At 48.3% G+C, this 22,462-nt stretch overlaps 1 protein-coding gene across 2 annotated transcripts in view; it reads left to right on the plus strand.

The window, feature by feature from the left end:
* The window catches only part of LOC111854600 (dedicator of cytokinesis protein 4-like), a 99,704-nt gene that overhangs the window by 39,378 nt on the left and 37,864 nt on the right, over nt 1–22,462 (plus strand). For both annotated transcript variants that reach the window (XM_072711728.1, XM_072711730.1), the window contains exons 9-23: nt 4,793–4,874; nt 5,165–5,225; nt 5,444–5,576; nt 7,252–7,340; nt 9,496–9,621; nt 11,130–11,254; nt 11,348–11,510; nt 12,633–12,739; nt 16,008–16,164; nt 17,240–17,337; nt 17,465–17,548; nt 18,056–18,156; nt 19,722–19,803; nt 19,987–20,157; nt 21,076–21,268. In XM_072711728.1, the coding sequence (XP_072567829.1) occupies nt 4,793–4,874; nt 5,165–5,225; nt 5,444–5,576; nt 7,252–7,340; nt 9,496–9,621; nt 11,130–11,254; nt 11,348–11,510; nt 12,633–12,739; nt 16,008–16,164; nt 17,240–17,337; nt 17,465–17,548; nt 18,056–18,156; nt 19,722–19,803; nt 19,987–20,157; nt 21,076–21,268 (1,772 nt within the window). The remainder of the gene's footprint in view (nt 1–4,792; nt 4,875–5,164; nt 5,226–5,443; nt 5,577–7,251; nt 7,341–9,495; nt 9,622–11,129; nt 11,255–11,347; nt 11,511–12,632; nt 12,740–16,007; nt 16,165–17,239; nt 17,338–17,464; nt 17,549–18,055; nt 18,157–19,721; nt 19,804–19,986; nt 20,158–21,075; nt 21,269–22,462) is intronic.

Below are 22,462 nucleotides of genomic sequence, written 5' to 3' on the forward strand. Positions count from 1 at the left end.
TACTTTGTGTTTTGATGTGATAGCAGACAATGGATGGCAGTTTGGTATTTATGACCTTCTGGGCAGGTCTGCTCTCCCTGTCCTGAGCCGTATCACACTGATCCTGCCGGTGAGGGCGCTTTTACCATTATGGTGCGAATGTGGCCGGTCTTGTTCACCCTGGTGAGGCCACTTTGAGCGGGATAGTGCGAATGTGGCCGTCCTTGCTCTCCCTGGTTAGTGCACTTTGAGCGGTATAGTGCGAATGCGGCTGGGCTTGCTCTCCCTGGTGAGGCCACTTTGAGTGGTATAGTGCGAATGTGGCCGGCCTTGCTCTCCCCGGTGAGGCCACTTTGAGCGGTATAGTGCGAATGTGGCCGGTCTTGCCCTCCCTGGTTAGGGCACTTTGAGCGGTATAGTGCGAATGTGGCCGGCCTTGCTCTCCCTGGTTAGTGCACTTTGAGCGGTATAGTGCGAATGTGGCCGGTCTTGCCCTCCCTGGTTAGGGCACTTTGAGCGGTATAGTGCGAATGTGGCCGGCCTTGCTCTCCCTGGTGAGGCCACTTTGAGTGGTATAGTGCGAATGCGGCTGGCCTTGCTCTCCCTGGTGAGGCCACTTTGAGCGGTATAGTGCGAATGTGGCTGGCCTTGCTCTCCCTGGTGAGTCCACTTTGAGCGGTATAGCGCGAATGTGGCCGGCCTTGCTCTCCCTGGTGAGGCCACTTTGAGCGGTATAGTGCGAATGTGGCTGGCCTTGCTCTCCCTGGTGAGTCCACTTTGAGCGGTATAGCGCGAATGTGGCCGGCCTTGCTCTCCCTGGTTAGGGCACTTTGAGCGGTATAGTGCGAATGTGGCTGGCCTTGCTCTCCCTGGTTAGGGCACTTTGAGCGGTATAGCGCGAATGTGGCTGGCCTTGCTCTCCCTGGTTAGGGCACTTTGAGCGGTATAGCGCGAATGTGGCCGGCCTTGCTCTCCCTGGTGAGGCTGAGTGGTATAGTGCGAATGTGGCCGTCCTTGCTCTCCCTGGTTAGGGCACTTTGAGCGGTATAGTGCGAATGCGGCTGGGCTTGCTGTCCCCGGTTAGGGCACTTTGAGCGGTATAGTGCGAATGCGGCTGGCCTTGCTCTCCCTGGTTAGTGCACTTTGAGAGGTATAGTGCGAATGTGGCCGGTCTTGCCCTCCCTGGTTAGGGCACTTTGAGCGGTATAGTGCGAATGTGGCCGGCCTTGCTCTCCCTGGTGAGGCCACTTTGAGTGGTATAGTGCGAATGCGGCTGGCCTTGCTCTCCCTGGTGAGGCCACTTTGAGCGGTATAGTGCGAATGTGGCTGGCCTTGCTCTCCCTGGTGAGTCCACTTTGAGCGGTATAGCGCGAATGTGGCCGGCCTTGCTCTCCCTGGTGAGGCCACTTTGAGCGGTATAGTGCGAATGTGGCTGGCCTTGCTCTCCCTGGTGAGTCCACTTTGAGCGGTATAGCGCGAATGTGGCCGGCCTTGCTCTCCCTGGTTAGGGCACTTTGAGCGGTATAGTGCGAATGTGGCTGGCCTTGCTCTCCCTGGTTAGGGCACTTTGAGCGGTATAGCGCGAATGTGGCTGGCCTTGCTCTCCCTGGTTAGGGCACTTTGAGCGGTATAGCGCGAATGTGGCCGGCCTTGCTCTCCCTGGTGAGGCTGAGTGGTATAGTGCGAATGTGGCCGTCCTTGCTCTCCCTGGTTAGGGCACTTTGAGCGGTATAGTGCGAATGCGGCTGGGCTTGCTGTCCCCGGTTAGGGCACTTTGAGCGGTATAGTGCGAATGCGGCTGGCCTTGCTCTCCCTGGTTAGTGCACTTTGAGAGGTATAGTGCGAATGTGGCCGGTCTTGCCCTCCCTGGTTAGGGCACTTTGAGCGGTATAGTGCGAATGTGGCCGGCCTTGCTCTCCCTGGTGAGGCCACTTTGAGTGGTATAGTGCGAATGCGGCTGGCCTTGCTCTCCCTGGTGAGGCCACTTTGAGCGGTATAGTGCGAATGTGGCTGGCCTTGCTCTCCCTGGTGAGTCCACTTTGAGCGGTATAGCGCGAATGTGGCCGGCCTTGCTCTCCCTGGTGAGGCCACTTTGAGCGGTATAGTGCGAATGTGGCTGGCCTTGCTCTCCCTGGTGAGTCCACTTTGAGCGGTATAGCGCGAATGTGGCCGGCCTTGCTCTCCCTGGTTAGGGCACTTTGAGCGGTATAGTGCGAATGTGGCTGGCCTTGCTCTCCCTGGTTAGGGCACTTTGAGCGGTATAGTGCGAATGCGGCTGGCCTTGCTGTCCCCGGTTAGTGCACATTGAGCGGTATAGTGCGAATGCGGCTGGCCTTGCTCTCCCTGGTTAGTGCACTTTGAGCAGTATAGTGCGAATGTGGCTGGCCTTGCTCTCCCTGGTTAGTGCACTTTAAGCGGTATAGTGCGAATGCGGCTGGCCTTGGTCTCCCTGGTTAGTGCACTTTGAGCGGTATAGTGCGAATGCGGCTGGCCTTGCTCTCCCCGGTTAGGGCACTTTGAGCGGTATAGTGCGAATGTGGCCGGCCTTGCTCTCCCTGGTTAGTGCACTTTGAGCAGTATAGTGCGAATGTGGCTGGCCTTGCTCTCCCCGGTTAGTGCACTTTGAGCGGTATAGCGCGAATGTGGCCGGCCTTGCTCTCCCTGGTGAGGCCACTTTGAGCGGTATAGTGCGAATGTGGCTGGCCTTGCTCTCCCTGGTTAGTGCACTTTGAGCAGTATAGTGCGAATGTGGCTGGCCTTGCTCTCCCCGGTTAGTGCACTTTGAGCGGTATAGCGCGAATGTGGCCGGCCTTGCTCTCCCTGGTGAGTCCACTTTGAGCGGTATAGCGCGAATGTGGCCGGCCTTGCTCTCCCTGGTGAGGCCACTTTGAGCGGTATAGTGCGAATGTGGCTGGCCTTGCTCTCCCTGGTGAGTCCACTTTGAGCGGTATAGCGCGAATGTGGCTGGCCTTGCTCTCCCTGGTTAGGGCACTTTGAGCGGTATAGTGCGAATGTGGCTGGCCTTGCTCTCCCTGGTTAGGGCACTTTGAGCGGTATAGCGCGAATGTGGCCGGCCTTGCTCTCCCTGGTGAGGCTGAGTGGTATAGTGCGAATGTGGCCGTCCTTGCTCTCCCTGGTTAGGGCACTTTGAGCGGTATAGTGCGAATGCGGCTGGCCTTGCTGTCCCCGGTTAGTGCACTTTGAGCGGTATAGTGCGAATGCGGCTGGCCTTGCTCTCCCTGGTTAGTGCACTTTGAGCGGTATAGTGCGAATGTGGCTGGCCTTGCTCTCCCTGGTTAGTGCACTTTGAGCGGTATAGTGTGAATGTGGCTGGCCTTAGTCTCCCTGGTTAGTGCACTTTGAGCGGTATAGTGCGAATGCGGCTGGCCTTGGTCTCCCTGGTTAGTGCACTTTGAGCGGTATAGTGCGAATGCGGCTGGCCTTGCTCTCCCCGGTTAGGGCACTTTGAGCGGTATAGTGCGAATGTGGCCGGCCTTGCTCTCCCTGGTTAGTGCACTTTGAGCAGTATAGTGCGAATGTGGCTGGCCTTGCTCTCCCCGGTTAGTGCACTTTGAGCGGTATAGTGCGAATGTGGCTGGCCTTGGTCTCCCTGGTTAGTGCACTTTGAGCGGTATAGTGCGAATGTGGCTGGCCTTGCTCTCCCCGGTTAGGGCACTTTGAGTGGTATAGTGTGAATGTGGCCGGCCTTGCTCTCCCCGGTGAGGCCACTTTGAGCGGTATAGTGCGAATGTGGCTGGCCTTGCTCTCCCTGGTTAGTGCACTTTGAGTGGTATAGTACGAATGTGGCCGGCCTTGCTCTCCCCGGTGAGTGCACTTTTAGCGGTATAGTGCGAATGCGGCTGGGCTTGCTCTCCTTGGGGAGGACGACTTTGAGCAATATAGTGCGAATGTGGCCGGCCTTGTTCTCCCTGCTTTCTTAGCTGACTAGCTTGTGTGGGGATCAGTCCAGGGTTCTCAGTCTGCCTGGTTACCTCTGAGATCTGGAGACCATGGAGCCTGAGGTCGCTGACAGTTTCCACTGCAGATCTGTCATGATGGGCAAAATGCTTGTGTGAAAGCGAGTTTGTTATTTACATATATAGTTGCATGGTTCCTCTAGGGAGAGCATCTGTGAAAAACAGAATCAAAAATGCCGACTTTTCTGCATTGCTCTATTTTCCCCTTTTTTTGGCTTTGTCCCCGTTGCTTGGATAACCTTCCTGCTACATTTAGAGCATCAACAAAGCGCCACTCACTCACTTCCATCTTCACCCCTCGGGGTCCCATCGCCTCTCCTCTGTTTCCATAACTACATGCGCAACTACATCACATCTCCCAATTTCTTGTCCCCCCTCCCCATTTTTCCAAATTGTGTTCACTGCATCTTTACATCTGTGTTGAAAACGAACCCTCAGGAATCTGAGATAACGAATGCAGAGCCTCCCATGAATATTTCATCGTTTGAGGACATTAAAATGTAATTTTTTCCCACTGTCGGGTGCATTGTATTCCGTTGTTTTTTCACCATTTGCGTTAAATTATTCAGCCTCAGCAAGCGTCCTCTAGGGTCTCCTGATAATCACTAGGGCTGCCCTTCCTGGTCCCCACTAGTTAATTAATGGACAATAAAGCTCGGCAGTGGCTGAACGGAGGCACTGATAAGGGCCCCTGAATGCGATCCACAGGCTGGCTCCTCATCCATGACGGCCTGGCTGGATTCTCATCCGCATCGGCCTGGCTGGATCCTAATAAGTGTTGGCCTGGCTGGATCTTCACTGTGTAACTGCCGTATCTCTTCCTCCCTGTTTTCCAGTGAAAGGTTCTTTGTTAGGCTGAATAAACATGGGGTGCCGAAATCGCCAGAAAGAGCAGAGCGCCAGTGTACCCTTTTCACGGTAAGTGTCCGCCTGTGCTTGCATGCCGGATATTCCAGCCTTTTGTGTCCCTCTCTTTGTCTGTGGACACAGAGATTCTCCATTAGCTTAGCCTGTGACGGCTGTGTGTGCTGATCCTGAGATTTTCCCTTTCCTGTGCCAGCTTCCAGTTACACTTGGAATAACCCTAGAAAAACACCTGAATAAGCAGAATAATGCCTGGTCTTCACCTGGTGTCTGTGTAGTGGTATAAAGGAGAAAAATTGTCAATAATTGTTAATGTGAAGTAAAAGTTTCTTGTTTTTCACCAGGATTTGGGCAGCGGTGATCTGCGGAAAGACGTATATATCGTGGCTCACATTATAAGAATAGGTAAGACCTTCTAACCCGCGACCCTGAACTGGAGTCATTATACTGCTGGAAGCAGCATCTGAATGGATGCGGCTTGAGCAGATGAATCAGCCAGTGAAGTCACTGCAGGTGTTATAGTGTGTGTGGGATGTGTGTGTAAAGGGCTGGCCATTTCTCTTCCTCCTCTTCATCCTCCTCCACCTCTCTCCCTCCCTCTCCTCCTCCTCCTCCTCCTCCAGGGCGCATGGGAGCGGGAGAGAAGAAGAATGTCTCCAGTGTACAGTACCGGAGACCCTTTGGCTGTGCTGTCATCTGCATCGCAGACCTCCTCACGGCTGACTCCAGGGACGATCACAACCTCAAAGTCTACACGTGAGTCCCCAGCGCCGGGGGGCGGGGGAGCATTAGCCAGGAACAACCAAAGTGTTACAGGTTTGAGCACAAAGAGAATCGACATGCTTCCTTTAATGGTTTAGTTATTATTATTATTTTTTTTTTACAAGTTTTGTACTAAGAGATTTGCAGGCACACAGGCTTAGCCCACTGAGCTATGAACGCAGGTATGAGCTTCGCTGCTGAAAGTGGCAACACTGGCGCAAAGCTTCAGCGGCAGAGACGGATCCGTGTGCTATATTGTAGCCGATCAGTGTAAACACTACCCAGACATGTGCTCTTGTTTATTTCGGTCACAATGGGCGTATTCACATATTTCTTCACCCAATACTAACTGTCGGATTATCATGTTATTATCATGCGAATAGCGCGATTTGCCAGTGGGTGGGCGATCAGAGCTGCTTCGAGACGCAGACGCTTAAGTCAGTCACTCTTGTCCTTTCTATTCGTATCACGAAGCTGTAAAAATATATTTAGTGTCTACCTATATATATTTGAAAAGTAGACCGTCCAAGGTTTCTGCGGGTATTTTTAAAATGTGTATATGACAAAAACTCGCAGAGTTATTTAAACGGTTTTGCGAAATTTCTGTCAGACCCCTAACCCAAACAAAACAGTAAACAAGTCATTTACATAAGCAAAATATATTTTTATGAAAATCACTTTCACACAATTAATCAAGCCGGTCATTAACATTTGGCCATAAATTTTCATCAACATCACAGTGGATGTCTTCGTTGTTCAGGCACCGTGGGAAAAATCTCCTGGCATGACGAATCCAGGCTTGACATTGCTCAGCAGTTATATCACCACAAGCTTCACCCATGGCTTGAAGAAGGGAGACATGCTCATGGGGATGGCGATCAAACACCTTCCACCTCCATGTAGAGAAGGGGGTTGAGGAAAGGGGAATATGGTGGAAGATAGAGGGTCGTGAAGCGAGGATGTGTTTGAAACCATCCCCGAATCAGCTGTGCATGGTGGAAGCTGACAATGTCCCACACAACAACATAGATGATGTCTTCTCCCTGACAGGCCTGCTCAAGCTCATTTTGAAAATCCATGGACATAATGAATGATTCATTGATTAAACATTAAGATCAGTTGAATTAAATGACAGACAAATGTATTAAACTGAATAATACGAGATGCAAATCAAAAATTTGATAGTGATAACATTATGAAAGGCAGTTACTGTGAACGAAACATTTATTTAGATGAAACACTTATTTTGTGTAGTGAAAAGGATATTTAGTGATTATGTGTATTGTACTAACACAATTGAAAATATGCTGAAATGTTTGAAAAAAGTGCACTTTTGATGACCTGTTGTGATATAAGTACTAAGAGTTTTGAAAATGTACCAATTGTTTGTGAAAACTGCGCCAAACCAATTAAAAAAAAAATTACAATAACAATAATAATAATTGATATTTTTATTAATTTTCGTGGGGAAATTCTCTTTACTCCTCCCCCAACTTGCTCTCCGTTGGTTGAGAGTCAGCTAGCTGCGAAGCGCAATGCCCAGGGAGCTGGGGGTTAAGGGCCTTGAAAGTTAAAGTATCCTTATGTATTATATATTATTATAAAGAAAACCGTAATTATTATTATTATTATTATTATTATTATTAATTTTACCTTTTTTTTAACACAGCTGCAACACAGAGAGCGAGTGGTACCAGATACACGACAACATCATCCGCAAAACGAGTTCCAGGTATAGCCTGCTGGGCTCCAGCACAGGTAAGGGGATCCCGCGTTCCTCTCGGAGTAACTGGAGATCCCGAAGTCATGAGCGTAGAGAAGCTGCCTGGGTTTGGGCGTCTCGGGTCTGCAGCAGTTAAGCTGATTGATGGTGTGAAACACATTCACAGTACATGTGTGAACGAGTGCATGTGAGGTGTGAACGAGTGCATGTGAGGTGTGCATGTGATGCGTGAAGAAGCCGTGAGCTCTGTGGGTGTGTGAAGGAGCCGCTCGCCTTTGTGCAGGGCAGAGGCTGCGGTGGAGGCCTTGCAGCAGGAATACCCCTGTCCCAGCTAGAGGTCTCTGAGAGCCCTCAGCCTGATGGTAAGATCTCAGCACCTCACTTAGAAACAGCCTCCCCGCAGAATCACGTCGGCCGCAGTTTCTAATAATATTTCAGCCTGTCACCTCATATCGCATAGATGGCACGTTCATAATTGCAGACCTCATATCGCATAGATGGCACGTTCAGAATTGCAGACCTCATATCGCATAGATGGCACGTTCAGAATTGCAGACCTCATATCGTATAGATGGCACGTTCAGAATTGCAGACCTCATATCGCATAGATGGCACGTTCAGAATTGCAGACCTCATATCGCATAGATGGCACGTTCAGAATTGCAGACCTCATATCGCATAGATGGCACGTTCAGAATTGCAGACCTCATATCGCATAGATGGCACGTTCAGAATTGCAGACCTCATATCGCATAGATGGCACGTTCAGAATTGCAGACATTTTGGTGTCACACATTCCCAGAATTGAAATGCACGCCAACTGACACTTCATACCACCATCCCGCGTCACATCGTCACTTGTTAAACACATGGGGTCTCAGAACATGAGAGAACATGCGTGGATCTTTCAGATCACGGTACCAGGATGAGCAGCATGGTTATAAACCTTATAAATTAAGACACATTATCTCTGATAAATGCAATTTGTTCTAGCAGACTGAAAATTTCATGACCTTGTTTGCATATCAATACATTTATCAAATTCATTTCAGTTCTTTTTTTTGGGCTCCCCGCTCTAGTTCAGGGTGCTCCAGGAAGTCAGGGAGGATTTGCAATTCTGTGCCACACTTGGCTGACTTTAAATAAGGAGCCGTGTATTCATAACCCACAGACAGAGACCTCTGGGCTGCAGGGACACATTAATAGTTGCAATGACGGCGAAGATGAGGGGGGGCATGACCTCATGCCGACTTGGGAGACACTGAAGCCCCTGGTGTCAGCTTGCAATTCAGCCTCATATCCAGCAGGCTTTATGGTACATGCTGGCAGGGGCTGGGAATCCGGCTGCCCCCCTCGCCTTCCCTGGGGAGGTGACCTGGGCAAACTTAACAGCACAGGTGCATTCTGGTCTGGAGAAGAGAGAATAGCTTTGGCCCTTCGATGGTGATGAAAGCTGGAGAAATGGCAAGACGTCCAGCTTTGGCTTGTAAACACGCTGAATCACCGCGCCAGACTGGCTCCAAGGAGCAGCACGTGTGTGTGTGTGTGTGTGTGTGTGTGTGAGTGTCTGAGTCTCTGATAGTGTGTGTGAGCGGGTATACCTTACCTTGTGGGGACCAAATGTGTCTGTGTGTGTGACCAAATGTCCCCACAACGTGATGAATACCCTTTTTTTTTTTAAACTTATAGGAACCAGTTTCCTGGGGGGTGGGGGGGGGGTGGCTGCAAACACTGTGCTATGAATTGAAACCCGTCAGCAGGAGTAATCTTGTGAGACAGATCTCTTACAGAAATTATTGCTGAGAAAATACTGATGGTCTGTTTGCTTAGTTACTACAAAAGCAGCGAAGTGACCATGATGCTCTTCTGCTTGCTTTTATTAATAAAATGACTGCTGGCTTCATTGCTCTGTGCTGTCACACTTACTTCTGTTCATTATATATTCATTCACACTTAAATACTTATTCCAGCACTTTGACATAATTTTTTACACACACACACACACAAACACACACACACACACACACACACACACAAACAGTCACACACACACACACAGACCCATACAAACACAGACACACATGCACACCCCTCCCCCCCGCAGACTGAGGCCTCTGACAGGCTCTCTCCTCCTTCTCTCTCTCCTCCTCCTTCTCTCTCTCCTCCTTCTTCTCTCCCCTCTTTCTCCAGGCCTCTCTGTGTCCCTGCAGCTTCTCCATGGCGACATGGAGCACATCCGCAGGGAGTATATGGCCCTCTTCACCTGCGGCATCACCATCACCAGGAAGCTGGGCTTCTCTGACGTCATCATGCCAGGTGGGCCAGCCTGCCCCCCCCACTCCACTCGGTAACCTCTGGCGTGACCCCTGGGGTGGGATTACATCCACCCCCCCCTCCAGTCCAGGTGGCCCTGCAGCTCTCTGCCTCGCCGGCTCTGAGACGCTCTTGTGGGGGGGGGGGGAGCCCCCCACCGCCACACAGCTGTTCTTCCTTCCGATCCAGCGCGACCAACAACGGCGCTTCTCAAGTGACTCTTAATTGCCTTTCCTGTCGCCGTTCTCTTCCGCGGGAGCTTTGCTAAGGGTGCCATTCTTCCACTGCCTTTAATACTGAAATGTGTTTGACCAGGAAATTGTGCCATTTCACCGGCGCTGGTGCGTGTGTGGCTGAGCACGGCCACCGGCTGCTCTGCCGTTTCTACCCTTGCTGGAATATGTTCAGCCAGAGTCCTGCAGGCACTCGAACCTCCAGCTTCTCCATCTCAGTCTCAGCACATCAATCGGCATCATGCCGGAAATGGCAGCCCATAATAAACTCGAGCGGCTGCTGAGCCCCTTCTGGCCACGTTCTGTGACTCGGCGATCCATGGGGCCGACTTTGCAGCGTGTTTGTATGTGTGTGTGTGCGTGGGTGTGTGTGTTTGTATGTGTGTGTGGGTGTGTGTGTGTTTGTATGTGTGTGTGTGCGTAGGTGTGTGTGTTTGTATGTGTGTGTGTGCGTAGGTGTGTGTGTTTGTATGTATGTGTGTGCGTAGGTGTGTGTGTGCGTAGGTGTGTGTGTTTGTATGTGTGTGTGTGCATGGGTGTGTGTGTTTGTATGTGTGTGTGTGCGTAGGTGTGTGTGTTTGTATGTGGGTGTGAGTGTGTTTGTATGTGTGTGTTTGTATGTGTGTGGGTGTGTGTTTGTGTGTGTTTGTGTGGGTGTGTGTGTTTGTATGTATGTGTTTGTATGTGTGTGGGTGTGTGTGTTTGTGTGTGTGTGGGTGTGTGTGTTTGTATGTGTGTGGGTGTGTGTTTGTGTGTGTTTGTGTGGGTGTGTGTGTTTGTATGTATGTGTGCGTGTGTGTGTTTGTATGTATGTGTGCGTGTGTGTGTGTGTGTGTTTGTATGTGTGGGTGTGTGTGTTTGTATGTGTGTGTGTGTGTTTGTATGTGTGCGTGTGTGTGTGTGTTTGTATGTGTGGGTGTGTGTGTGTGTTTGTATGTGTGCGTGTGCCTTTTTAAATTACCCAATTTATTTGAATAATCGTAACATTCAGATAACAACAAAAATAACCTTTTTTTCTTATGCTTGTCAAGCATGTTAATGAATATAGAGAGCTGTGTGTCTGTGCGTGTGTGTGCCTGTCTGTGTGTGTGTCTGCATCTGCATGTTTGTGTGTGTGTGTGTGTGTGTGTGCGCGCATGTGTGTGTTTGTACAGAATATAAATGGCTGTACTGCACTGCCATGGCCAATTGCCCTCTGCTCCTTGATCCCTCCACCCTCGTTTCCCGGTGTTAATGTGCTCCTGCATCCTCGCCCCTTCTTCTGCTGTCCCCCCCCAGGTGAAATGAGGAATGATCTGTATATCACCCTGGAAAAGGGCGAGTTTGAGAAGGGCGGGAAGAGCGTGGCCAGGAATGTGGAGGTCACCATTTATGTGCTGGACTCGGACGGACAGATCATCAAGGTCGACTCTCGGCGTCATGCGCACCCATACTTTTGCTCGACGTGCACGTAGTGGCCCCTGACTCCGCCCCCCCATCTCTCGCCACACCCCCAGGGCTCATTATGGGAAGGTTCCGGAGAGCCGGGGGCTGACTCCTTCCAGTCAATCGTGCTCTATCACAACAACAGCCCCCGGTGGGCAGAGCAGGTCAAGCTGCCCCTTCCTGTGGACACATTCCGAGGGTCACATGTGCGCTTCGAGTTTCGCCACTGCTCCAGTAAGTCCAAGTCCCCTCCCCCCCCCCCCTGCCGAAATCCCCACAGGGAATGCTGCACCTCTGAATGCGCCTGTTTAGTTTCTCATTCATATTTTATTAATAGTGACAAAAACTATAATACTGCTGTCGCTGGGGGGGCAATTGGGATTTCTCCGGCACTGGCTCCCAAGATGCGAGATACCGAGGTATATTTAATTATTAAGGCCAAATGTGATTTTGTTGGTGAGACCCGTAAGGTCACAGAGGCCAGGTTGTGTCCTTTTGCCAGGGAAAAGGTGAGAGTTTAGTGGCATCTCCTGGGATGAGGCCCTGGTCCAGGGCAGACATGGACAGAAGCAGCAAGAAAATGAGTTATTCCCTGACAGGAGCTGGAGGCTTTGTCTGGTGGCCTGTATCTCTGCGCTTATTAGTGTTCGCATTGTCTGAGCCCTGCTGCCTGCTGCCTGCTAAGTGCCACAGACAGTGGAGACAAATCCAATAGTGCTATCCTAGTCCAGAGCAGAACCCTTATCGGAGCAGGGCTGCGATGGTTCTGCCCCTGATCGGAGCAGGGCTGCAGTGGTTCTGCCCCTGATCGGAACAGGGCTGCGGTGGTTCTGCCCCTGATCGGAACAGGGCTGCGGTGGTTCTGCTTCTGATTAGAGCAGGACCCTGGGCTGTCATTGGTGGCCATTGATGTAAATCTGGGCTGTGTACTCTAAGGCATAATGGAGTCACATTTAGTCCGTAGTATGAAACCAATTTCATGTCCATTTGTTCCAAAAATAGGTGACTCCCACAAAAATATACTGCAGTTCTGCACTGGCTGGATGGATTTAGAATATAGATTGGTGGATATTTATATATACACATAACATACTAGTCCCAATGAGCTGGACTTATGGTCCATGTGACCCTATTAAAAGAGAATGCATCGAGAGGATGACTATTGATTGGTTTGACTGTTGAACAGCACTCTGTCATCACAATCAATCACGTTTAACCGCGGGCTACAGCCAGACAGCATTCCGTTCAGCATGAGTTATGAGATGATACGTAACGACGTTACCGTTTATTACGTTATATGAGCCATTCTGAGATGCTGGATGTCATTTCTGAGAGGATGTGGCATCTTGTTCCTAGCAAAAGAGAAGGGAGAGAAGAAGCTCTTTGGCTTCTCCTTCATCCCCTTGATGCAGGAAGATGGACGGACATTACCCGATGGCACCCATGACCTCATTGTTCACAAGGTACGGTGACCTGAACACCCTCACACCGCTACACTGGTGTCACACAGCATGTAGAGTGTACGGGCTAACACAATTGCTAGATTTCTGTCTGTGCACTTCCCATGTTTCCTGGGCTTTCTGTATGTATACTCCCTGGACTTCCTGTTTGTACACGTCCCATGTTTCCTGGGTCTTTCCATATGTACACTTCCCATGTTTCCTGGTCTTTCTATATGTACACTTCTCATGTTTCCTGGGCTTTCTCTAGGTATACTCCCTGGACTTCCTGTTTGTACACTTCCCATGTTTCCTGGTCTTTCTATATGTACACTTCTCATGTTTCCTGGGCTTTCTCTATGTATACTCCCTGGACTTCCTGTTTGTACACTTCCCATGTTTCCTGGGCTTTCTATATGTACACTTCTCATGTTTCCTGGGCTTTCTCTATGTATACTCCCTGGACTTCCTGTTTGTACACTTCCCATGTTTCCTGGTCTTTCTATATGTACACTTCTCATGTTTCCTGGGCTTTCTCTATGTATTCTCCCTGGACTTCCTGTTTGTACACATCCCATGTTTTCTGAACTTACTATATGTACACTTCCCATGTTTCCTGGGCTTTCTCTATGTATACTCCCTGGACTTCCTGTTTGTACACTTCCCATGTTTCCTGGTCTTTCTATATGTATTCTTCCTGGGCTTCCTATACATGCACTTCCCATGTTTCCTAGACATTCTATATGTACACTTCCCATGTGTCCTGGCCTTTCTTTATGTATATTTCTTGGACTTCCTGTGCATTCACTTCCCATGTTTCTTGGACTTTTTATATGTACACTTCCTAGATTTCCTGCACTGGTTTCCTCTATCTGAAAGTGGAGTGTTCCTGTATGAAACCTCTCTTAAGCCAAAATGGCATAATGCTGAGGCAATTACCAGTAATTTATATGGGAAATTTTTCCGTGTTCCTAGACCACAAAAATAACCTATTAAATCACAACACAAACGTAGTAAAAGCAGGAATGATATGATAAATGCACAGGCTTTATAAAGCAGGAATAATGCACAAGTGTCGTTTCACTTACCAGAATCAATACAGTCATGCGTCGCGTAACGACGGGGATACATTTGAGAAATGTGAGAAATGTTTGGCAACTTCATCATTGTGAGAACGAGATTGTTCTTAGCCACACCTAGACAGCATAGCCTGTTACACCTGTGACCTATATGGTATAGCTTAAATTAAACGAAAAAAAATGCACTATACTAAATACATAAACCAGTAACATAGTTAATTATTATCATTATTGGGTATTAAGTACCGTACATAACTGTATGTGCTATAGTTTTTATGACTGGCAGTGCAGTAGGTCTGCTTACACCAGCATCACCACAAACATGTGAGTAATGCTTTTCACTATGACGCTACGATGGCTATGGCATTGCTAGATGATAGGATTTCTTCAACCTTGCCACAATCATCTGGGACAGCTGTCATACATGTCATGGCACATGACTGTATATCTACTGTATATCGCTGATAAACAAATGCTAAATGATATCTTCGCTTTTCTCCTTTTTTTTGCTTAAAGCAGAAATTGTCTTCGCATTTATTTTACTTAGCGAAATCAGGTGCTAATGTAGGTTTGTTATAAAAGCGAAGTGGCGTAAAGTGAATGTTCTTAAAACAGTGGATACCTGAATTTGAACTTCCCATATTTCCTGGACTTCCTGTATGTCCAGTTCTGGGCTTCTGCACTTCCCATATTTCCTGGACTTCCTGAATGTCCAGTTCCGGGCTTCTGCACTTCCCATATTTCCTGGACTTCCTGTATGTCCAGTTCCGGGCTTCTGCACTTCCCATATTTCCTGGACTTCCTGTATGTGCAGTTCCGGGCTTCTGCACTTCCCATATTTCCTGCACTTCCTGTATGTCCAGTTCCGGGCTTCTGCACTTCCCATATTTCCTGGACTTCCTGTATGTCCAGTTCCGGGCTTCTGCACTTCCCATATTTCCTAGACTTCCTGTATGTCCAGTTCCGAGCTTCTGCACTTCCCATGTTTCCTGGACTTCCTGTATGTCCAGTTGTGGGGCTTCTGCACTTCCCATATTTCCTGGACTTCCTGTATGTCCAGTTCCGAGCTTCTGCACTACCCATGTTTCCTGGACTTCCTGTATGTCCAGTTGTGGGGCTTCTGCACTTCCCATATTTCCTGGACTTCCTGTATGTCCAGTTCCGGGCTTCTGCACTTCCCATTTTTCCTGGACTTCCTGTTTGTCCAGTTGTGGGGCTTAATCTATCTACACTTCCTGGTCTTGCTGTGTCTGCACTTCCTCAGACTCCTAAGTTTTCTGTATCTGCATGTCACAATCTTCCTGGAATTCCCTGGCTTCCTGTACATGTACTTCTGGTCACTCTGCATGTGTGCATTCCTGTTTTGTGACCCTAATTGTGGCAGTTGTGTCAAAATAGTGAATCCCTGCCTTAGTTATATTGTTCTCTTCTCACAGATGATGATTTCTGCTGCTGCTCTCAGCCAGATGATTCCTGTTTAGTTTTTCCATTAGCATTTTTTGACTCTTTATTTGTAGGATTTGAGTAAATTATTTTTCTATTACTCTGTGTCTCTAAGTAAAAATCTGTTATTTTTGCCTGCTCTCTTATTTTTCAGAAATTTTTATAAAGTCATTTATCTGGTGTGTAGTCGTCCTAAAAGAATGTGTGGTATGTTTTTTCCACTGTATTTTCTTAAATCCCTGGCCTGGACAGTGTCGGCTCTTTGGCCGGGGCTGATGGTGACCACAGACCACGTCATCGCGAGCACATTATTGGACGTTTCTCCACACCTTTGTACAAAAGAATCATCTCAGCAGTCATTTGTGTGCCGTCATTTCTTATCCATCCATGTCAGAGTGCTGTAATTCTCCGGAAATGTCTCTGGAAAACGTTTCCCAGGAGCAGGAAAGGTTCATCATTTCTGTGGTGATGGAGCAGAAAAGAAATTACTAAGCTCATATTTGCATGACCTAATTTCTCAGCAAAAATGGGGCAGTTCATTCAATACATAACAAAAGACTCAGAGTCACTAAGAACTTTTGTGATTATATGAATATAACAGAAATTCTCATTGATAATGTAGTAGTTATAGTACAGTATTTGACTTTACTAATGAAATGCTTTACTAATTAAACTTTACTAATGGGATGCAATAACTGAATCCCTGTAAAGCACGGCAGCTTGGAGCAGCATGTGTGAGTGACGGTGTGTGTTGACTCTTCTCTCTGCAGTGTGAGGAGAACACCAACCTGCACGACTGCTCTCGATACCTCAAGCTGCTCTTCTCCAAGGGAAGCAGTCTCCCAGGGAACAGCCAGACTGCAAAAAGCAGCAAGGAGTCCTTCTGCATCACCTCGTACCTCTGCTCCACCAAGCTCACCCAGAACGGTAGGTGACGCTCTGTCCCGGTCACTTGGGTGGGACGCTGAGCAGCACATGCAAATATGTCACGAAAGTAAGACGTGGTAACATGGACCAAATTACTTTTTAAATTAAGAAATAATTAATAAAGTTACTAATTGTAGGAGAATGAATAGGCACTGCAGTTGGCTTCTGTAATATCACACACTAGATGCAGCGCATGACAAAACTCACACTTTCGGATCAGCATATGTGAGGGGCAAATATAACGTAATGGCTTTTTTATACGGCTTCTCTCATGGCCCTGTCCCTATATACCATAACGCTTTTGTCTACCACCCTTCTTCTGTCATCCGTATCTTTTTCTGCAAGGCCAGTATGCTCCCATACGTGTGAAGCTGCTGAAATTCTGCTGCTCCTGCAGTAGGCATGACTGTCACTGTCACAGCCGTGTTAAACGGGTCCCTTACACCCACACCTCCCTGCTTTTAGCCTGCCCCGTCTGTACGGATCACGGACTAACTGTGGTCCCTCACACCTCTGTCACACACTGAACTCCCTTTCTGAAGATGGCTTGAACACTTGAATCTCTCAGGAGAAGATGCAGCAATCATGTGATTATAGATAATAGGGGAGACTGGGGACAATTGCTGAATTGGGGTCAGTTGTTTGAAGGGGGACTGTAATCTCCCTGCATAACTTATATTCCCCCAAACACCATGGATGTTTAGCAAAAGAGTACAACTTTACTTTGAAATGAAAACATGTTTTTTTTCCATTGAGTCATTTTTTCTGTATTTTGAAAAATTGGAAATGGAAAAAAATATCCCTAGTCTCCTCTGTATATTTTTTAGAATGAAACATAAAAGGAGACATCTAAGCCGGGTTGGCATTTACATGCTGGGAGAAAAACAGCAGATATTTCTTCTTATCAAAAAGGTCCAGCTGATAGTGATACGTCACAGAACTAAACATGCAGCTGCTTTGTGGCTCATTACAAAAATAAAAGAAAGGGAAAAATAAAATTGTAACTTTGATGGCCAGTCTGTTTCTGAAGCTGGCTGCCGGTAAGAGCATCCACAACATCTGGTACTCACTGCAGGGGACATGCTAGATCTTCTCAAGTGGAGGACCCACCCTGACAGGGTGGGAGACAGCCTGTCCAAGCTGATGGAGATCGATGGGTCTGAGATCGTCAAGGTACCACCACCGAACACAGACTCCTGGCGGCGCTGGAGCTCTTTCCCTGCAGCTCCTCACATGACCTTGTTAATAGAATCTCTGCTTCTGTCTGCGGTTTAACTCTGTCTTATTTTGACCTCCACAGTTTTTACAAGATACGTTGGATTCTCTCTTTGGCATTTTAGATGAAAATCCTCAGAGATTTGGGTTGAAGGTGTTTGACTGCCTAGTAAGTACTATTCCTGTTTCATTTCAGAAGTTACCAATGCCTGTTAGTATCATGGAGGAGAGTTTAAATATAAAGAGGAACAGCTGTACAGCCGCTTCGATGGTGACAGGTATTTGAAGGCTACAGCCATGTTCTCATATTAGACGGACCAGGATAGGGGTCAGTCAGTGAAACAGCTGCAAAGCATCTTGCTTCATTGCTTCAATCAATAGGGCCTATATTTTCAGGGGGGGGGTGTTGTGTGGCTCACTGGGTGCTGTGCCTGTTATCAGAAGGTTGCTGGTTCAAATCCTGTTGTTGGTAGAGTGATGTCACTGAATAGCCATTGAGCCCCATTGGCTCTAGGGACTTGCTCTAGGGACTGTTTGCTCAAATGTGCATCACGTTGGATAAAGCCATCTGCTAAATAACTAGATTTTGAGCAACCAAGCCCAGAATTTCCATAATCCAGTGGTTTCTCCTCAGTTTGTCTGACTGGCAACAATTTCCTTCTTTTTTGTTTTCAAGGTTCATATTATCAATTTGCTGCAGGACAGCAAATTCCAGCATTTTAAGCCAGTGATGGACACCTACATCGAAAGCCACTTTGCGGGGGCTTTGTCGTACAGGTACGCTTTGGCATTCCCGTGTCACTCAGATGATACACACCCCCGTAGAACGTAGCCATTGTCTGCTACTGGTAGATGTCTTTTCTCTGACTAGAATGTGTTTATTCCCCAGTTTGTGAGAGTAATTAATTGACAAGCAGTCAAAGGAGAATAAAAGCTGGTGAAGATGAATAAAACTCCATTGTCTCTGAATGACCGAGACGCCTGTTTGCTCTGAGCTCAGTCATTTGTGCAGCTGCCTGGTTTCTCGCTAATCTCTCTCGTCTAAAGAGGAACCATGGTTTCTTCATAGTGCTCGACCTTTGTAAAGATGGCTTCACTGCCATTCTGCTGTGGTGAGGAAAGCTGCCAGCGTGAGTTAGTGTGGCAGGGTGTGCGGGGTGGTTGGCACGGCTGTGTAGGCACGATGCATGGTACAAACTATGTCGCTTTCCAGCATGGCGCTGATGACTGGCATGCTGATGATGGCTGCCAAAGTAATAACATTGATGATGCTTACTGCGACTATGACAACAATGATGTTGATGGACGACATTAATGAATATGTTTCATGGTGATGATGATGGTGACACTGTCCTTTGGGAATCTGCTACTGCTGCTGATGATGGTGATGATGATGATGATAATATGGTGATGATGATGATAATATGGTGATGATGATGGAGATCCTACACTGATGGAATCTACTGATGGTGCTGGTGTGGATGATGGTGGTGGTGGTGGTTGTTATGATATTGATCTAATGATGATGATGATGATGGTGGTGCTTATGATAATGATGTAATGATGATAATGACGGTGATGATGATGATGACTATGATGATGGTGGTTGTGGTTATGATATTGATGTAATTATGATGATGACGATGTTGATTCATGATGATGATGGTGGTTGTTATGATATTGATCTAATGATGATGATGATGATGATGATGATGATGATGATGATGATGATGATGGTGGTGGTGGTGGTGGTTGTTATGATATTGATCTGATGATGATGATGATGATGATGATGATGATGGTGCTGGTGTGGATGGTGGTGGTGGTTGTTATGATATTGATCTAATGATGATAATGATGATGATGATGATGTGGTGGTGGTGGTTGTTATGATATTGATCTGATGATGATGATGATGATGATGATGGTGCTGGTGTGGATGGTGGTGGTGGTTGTTATGATATTGATCTAATGATGATAATGACGACGATGATGATGATGGTGGTTGTTATGATATTGATCTAATGATGATGATGATGATGATGATGATGATGATGATGATGATGATGGTGGTGGTGGTGGTGGTTATGATATTGATCTGATGATGATGATGATGATGATGGTGCTGGTGTGGATGGTGGTGGTGGTTGTTATGATATTGATCTAATGATGATGATGATGATGATGATGATGATGATGATGATGATGATGATGATGATGATGATGATGTGGTGGTGGTGGTTGTTATGATATTGATCTAATGATGATAATGACGACGATGATGATGATGACGTAATTCATCCACACACTGTTGCCCCAATGGATTTGTTGCTTCTGTCCAGGGACCTAATCAAGGTCCTGAAGTGGTACGTGGATCGCATCATTGACGCTGAGCGCCAGCAGCACATCCAACAGGTGCTCAAGGTGAGACCTCCTGAAGCAGGGGCAGCTTCCTCTGCTGCTCTGAACCGAGGCCAATTCTTTAGGATTCCAGTCACCTGCATGCTTTGTAATCCCTGCGGATCACTAGATCAGCACAAAATTTCCCATATTTGCTTTAGATTACGTTTGTTGAGATTTTTCTCCTCAACCTTTGTGCTCCTCCAGGCAACCGAGTACATCTTCAAGTACATCATCCAGTCACGGCGGCTGTACGCACTGGCCACCGGGGGGCAGAGCGAGGACGAGTTCCGCTGCTGCATGCGCGAGCTCTTCATGTCGCTGCGCTTCTTCCTGTCCCAGGACGGCAAGGCCGCCAGCCCCGTGACCCAGACGCAGGTGGGGCCTCATTCAGTTTGCATTCTGCCTGCATTGAGGCTGGTTCTGAACCAGCCAGGATCCGCTTTGCACTGTTTGCAGAGGAATAAGGTCTCGCCTGAATGTAAGATGCATGAATGTGGCCGGGGGGGATATTTGGATTTCATGGCCACACTCGCACCATGCAGACCTCTGTGAGCTCTGGGGGGGGGGGGGGCTGTTTGTTTACCCACTCATTTGGTGAGGGGATCCAGGCGCTGCTCCTCCACACACAAACCACCCCCCCCACCTGTCTCACAGGCTCTGTCTGCATCTGTGGCTGCCTACGGTAATATCTCTACACGACCATCAAAACCCCACTCATCTTAGGGGTCATTGTTGCCCTCAGTCAACCACCCATCAGAAGGCCCTGATATACACGCTGTGTACTGAGGCCCAGCTAACCAGTGCTATATGGCAAGTTACAATTTAGCCAGTAAAGCCAGTGGTAGGTGTGCGGGGTGGGGCTGAAAGATGGGGATTCTACCAAATGAGAGACATACCCAGACGAAAAGCAGAGCGATCCTTGTTGCTGAGGCTTTTAGGGCACCGGGAAAGTACAGACAGCCTCCTTTTACATTTTCTGCTGTCCTGGTTACTCTTTGACAGCTGCTGTCCCTCATCATGCTCGTGGCACAACGCCGTTCAGCTCAGAAAACTTCCAGAAATCCTTCATGAAATTCACAGCCTAATTAGTGCTTGTGTTCTATTCACTTCATGGACATTTCACTGCTCTGGCCTCCGCGCCCTGCCTTTTATGCACATCCCTTTAATTGCATGTACCTTTAAGAACATGGACACATAACGTGAGCAGAATGGGAATTGAGAAGGGTAGTAGGTCTGTCCTCCGGTTTGCCGGAAGCCCTCACCACACTCAAAGGTGTCTGTCCGGTCCCACAGGCAATTTTTCTAAAGAACTTCCCAGCCATGTACTGCGAGCTGCTGAAGATCTTCACCGTGTGCGAGGTGGCCGGCTTTGTGCGTGACACGCTGGGCAGTCTGCCAATTACCAGTCAGGCAGACTGCCCCTTGGAGGCCGTCAAGTTACAGTGCATCGCCAAGACGGTGGAGAGCCAGCTGTACGCCAACCACGGTGCGTGTGGTGGAGGGTTAGGGACACGTGAGGGGCATGTGGGGGGGAGGGGCATGTGGGGGGGAAGGGCAGGGACACGTGAGGGGCATGTGGGGGGGAGGGGCAGGGACACGTGAGGGACATGTGAGGGGGAGGGGTTAGGGACACGTGGGGGGGAGGGGCAGGGACACGTGGGGGGGAAGGGCAGGGACACGTGGGGGGGAGGGGTTAGGGACATATGGGGGGGAGGAGCAGGGACACGTGAGGGGGAGGGGTTAGGGACATATGGGGGGGAGGAGCAGGGACATGTGAGGGGGAGGAGCAAGGACACGTGGGAGGGAAGGGCAGGGACATGTGAGGGGGAGGGGCAGGGACACGTGGGGGGGAGGAGCAGGGACACGTGAGGGGGAAGGGCAGGGACACGTGAGGGGGAGGGGCAGGGACACGTGGGGGGGAAGAGCAGGGACACGTGGGGGGGAGGGGCAGGGACATGTCTCATATAGAGCACAAAGAGCACCACAGAAAATGTAACATTTAAATCATATCCCTGAGTGAGAGCTTAGTGCGTAACAGTGTTTGCTGCTGGAACGGTTAATGGGGGAATGGTTTCCCATCATCGGCAAGTTGGGCAGCCCCCTAATTTAACATCCTGCTGAATCTTAATGACTGCAGGGCTCAATCTTAATTATTGTATTTTTTATGTCACTGCACACTAATTGAGCCCCGAGCAGGAAGCGCCTCATGATGTATCTGTGGTCCATTCATAGCAGGATTAATGCTATGGAAAATTCCGGAATGGGATGTGTGTTGATCCGGTGTTGGAGTGCCACTGCCCGTCTAATAATAATAATAATAATAATAATAGTAGTTAATAAATCATATTATATTACATTATATTTTTAAAATAGATGCAGTATATATGCTGAACGTTTGATACTGGCTAAGTCAGTTAACAGGTGTGATGGGTAAAATGTAAGTAAAATTTAGTGTTTCCGTTGATTTTTTTTTTATCGAATATCAACCATGAAATTTCTACAGCCACTCTGATTGCTGCTATCTTGGTCCTTTAATATGTCTGTTCCTTACAGTCCACACACTCTGTCAGCCTCAGTGTGAATGTGGCCCATGGCCAACCCGTGCTTTCATTCAATAACATGCTTAGAGTCCATAAACACCGCGTTCGGAGTCTGTGATTGGCCAGTGTTCACCCAATGA

This window comes from Paramormyrops kingsleyae, chromosome 1 (assembly GCF_048594095.1).
Source record: "Paramormyrops kingsleyae isolate MSU_618 chromosome 1, PKINGS_0.4, whole genome shotgun sequence".
NCBI lineage: Eukaryota > Metazoa > Chordata > Actinopteri > Osteoglossiformes > Mormyridae > Paramormyrops > Paramormyrops kingsleyae.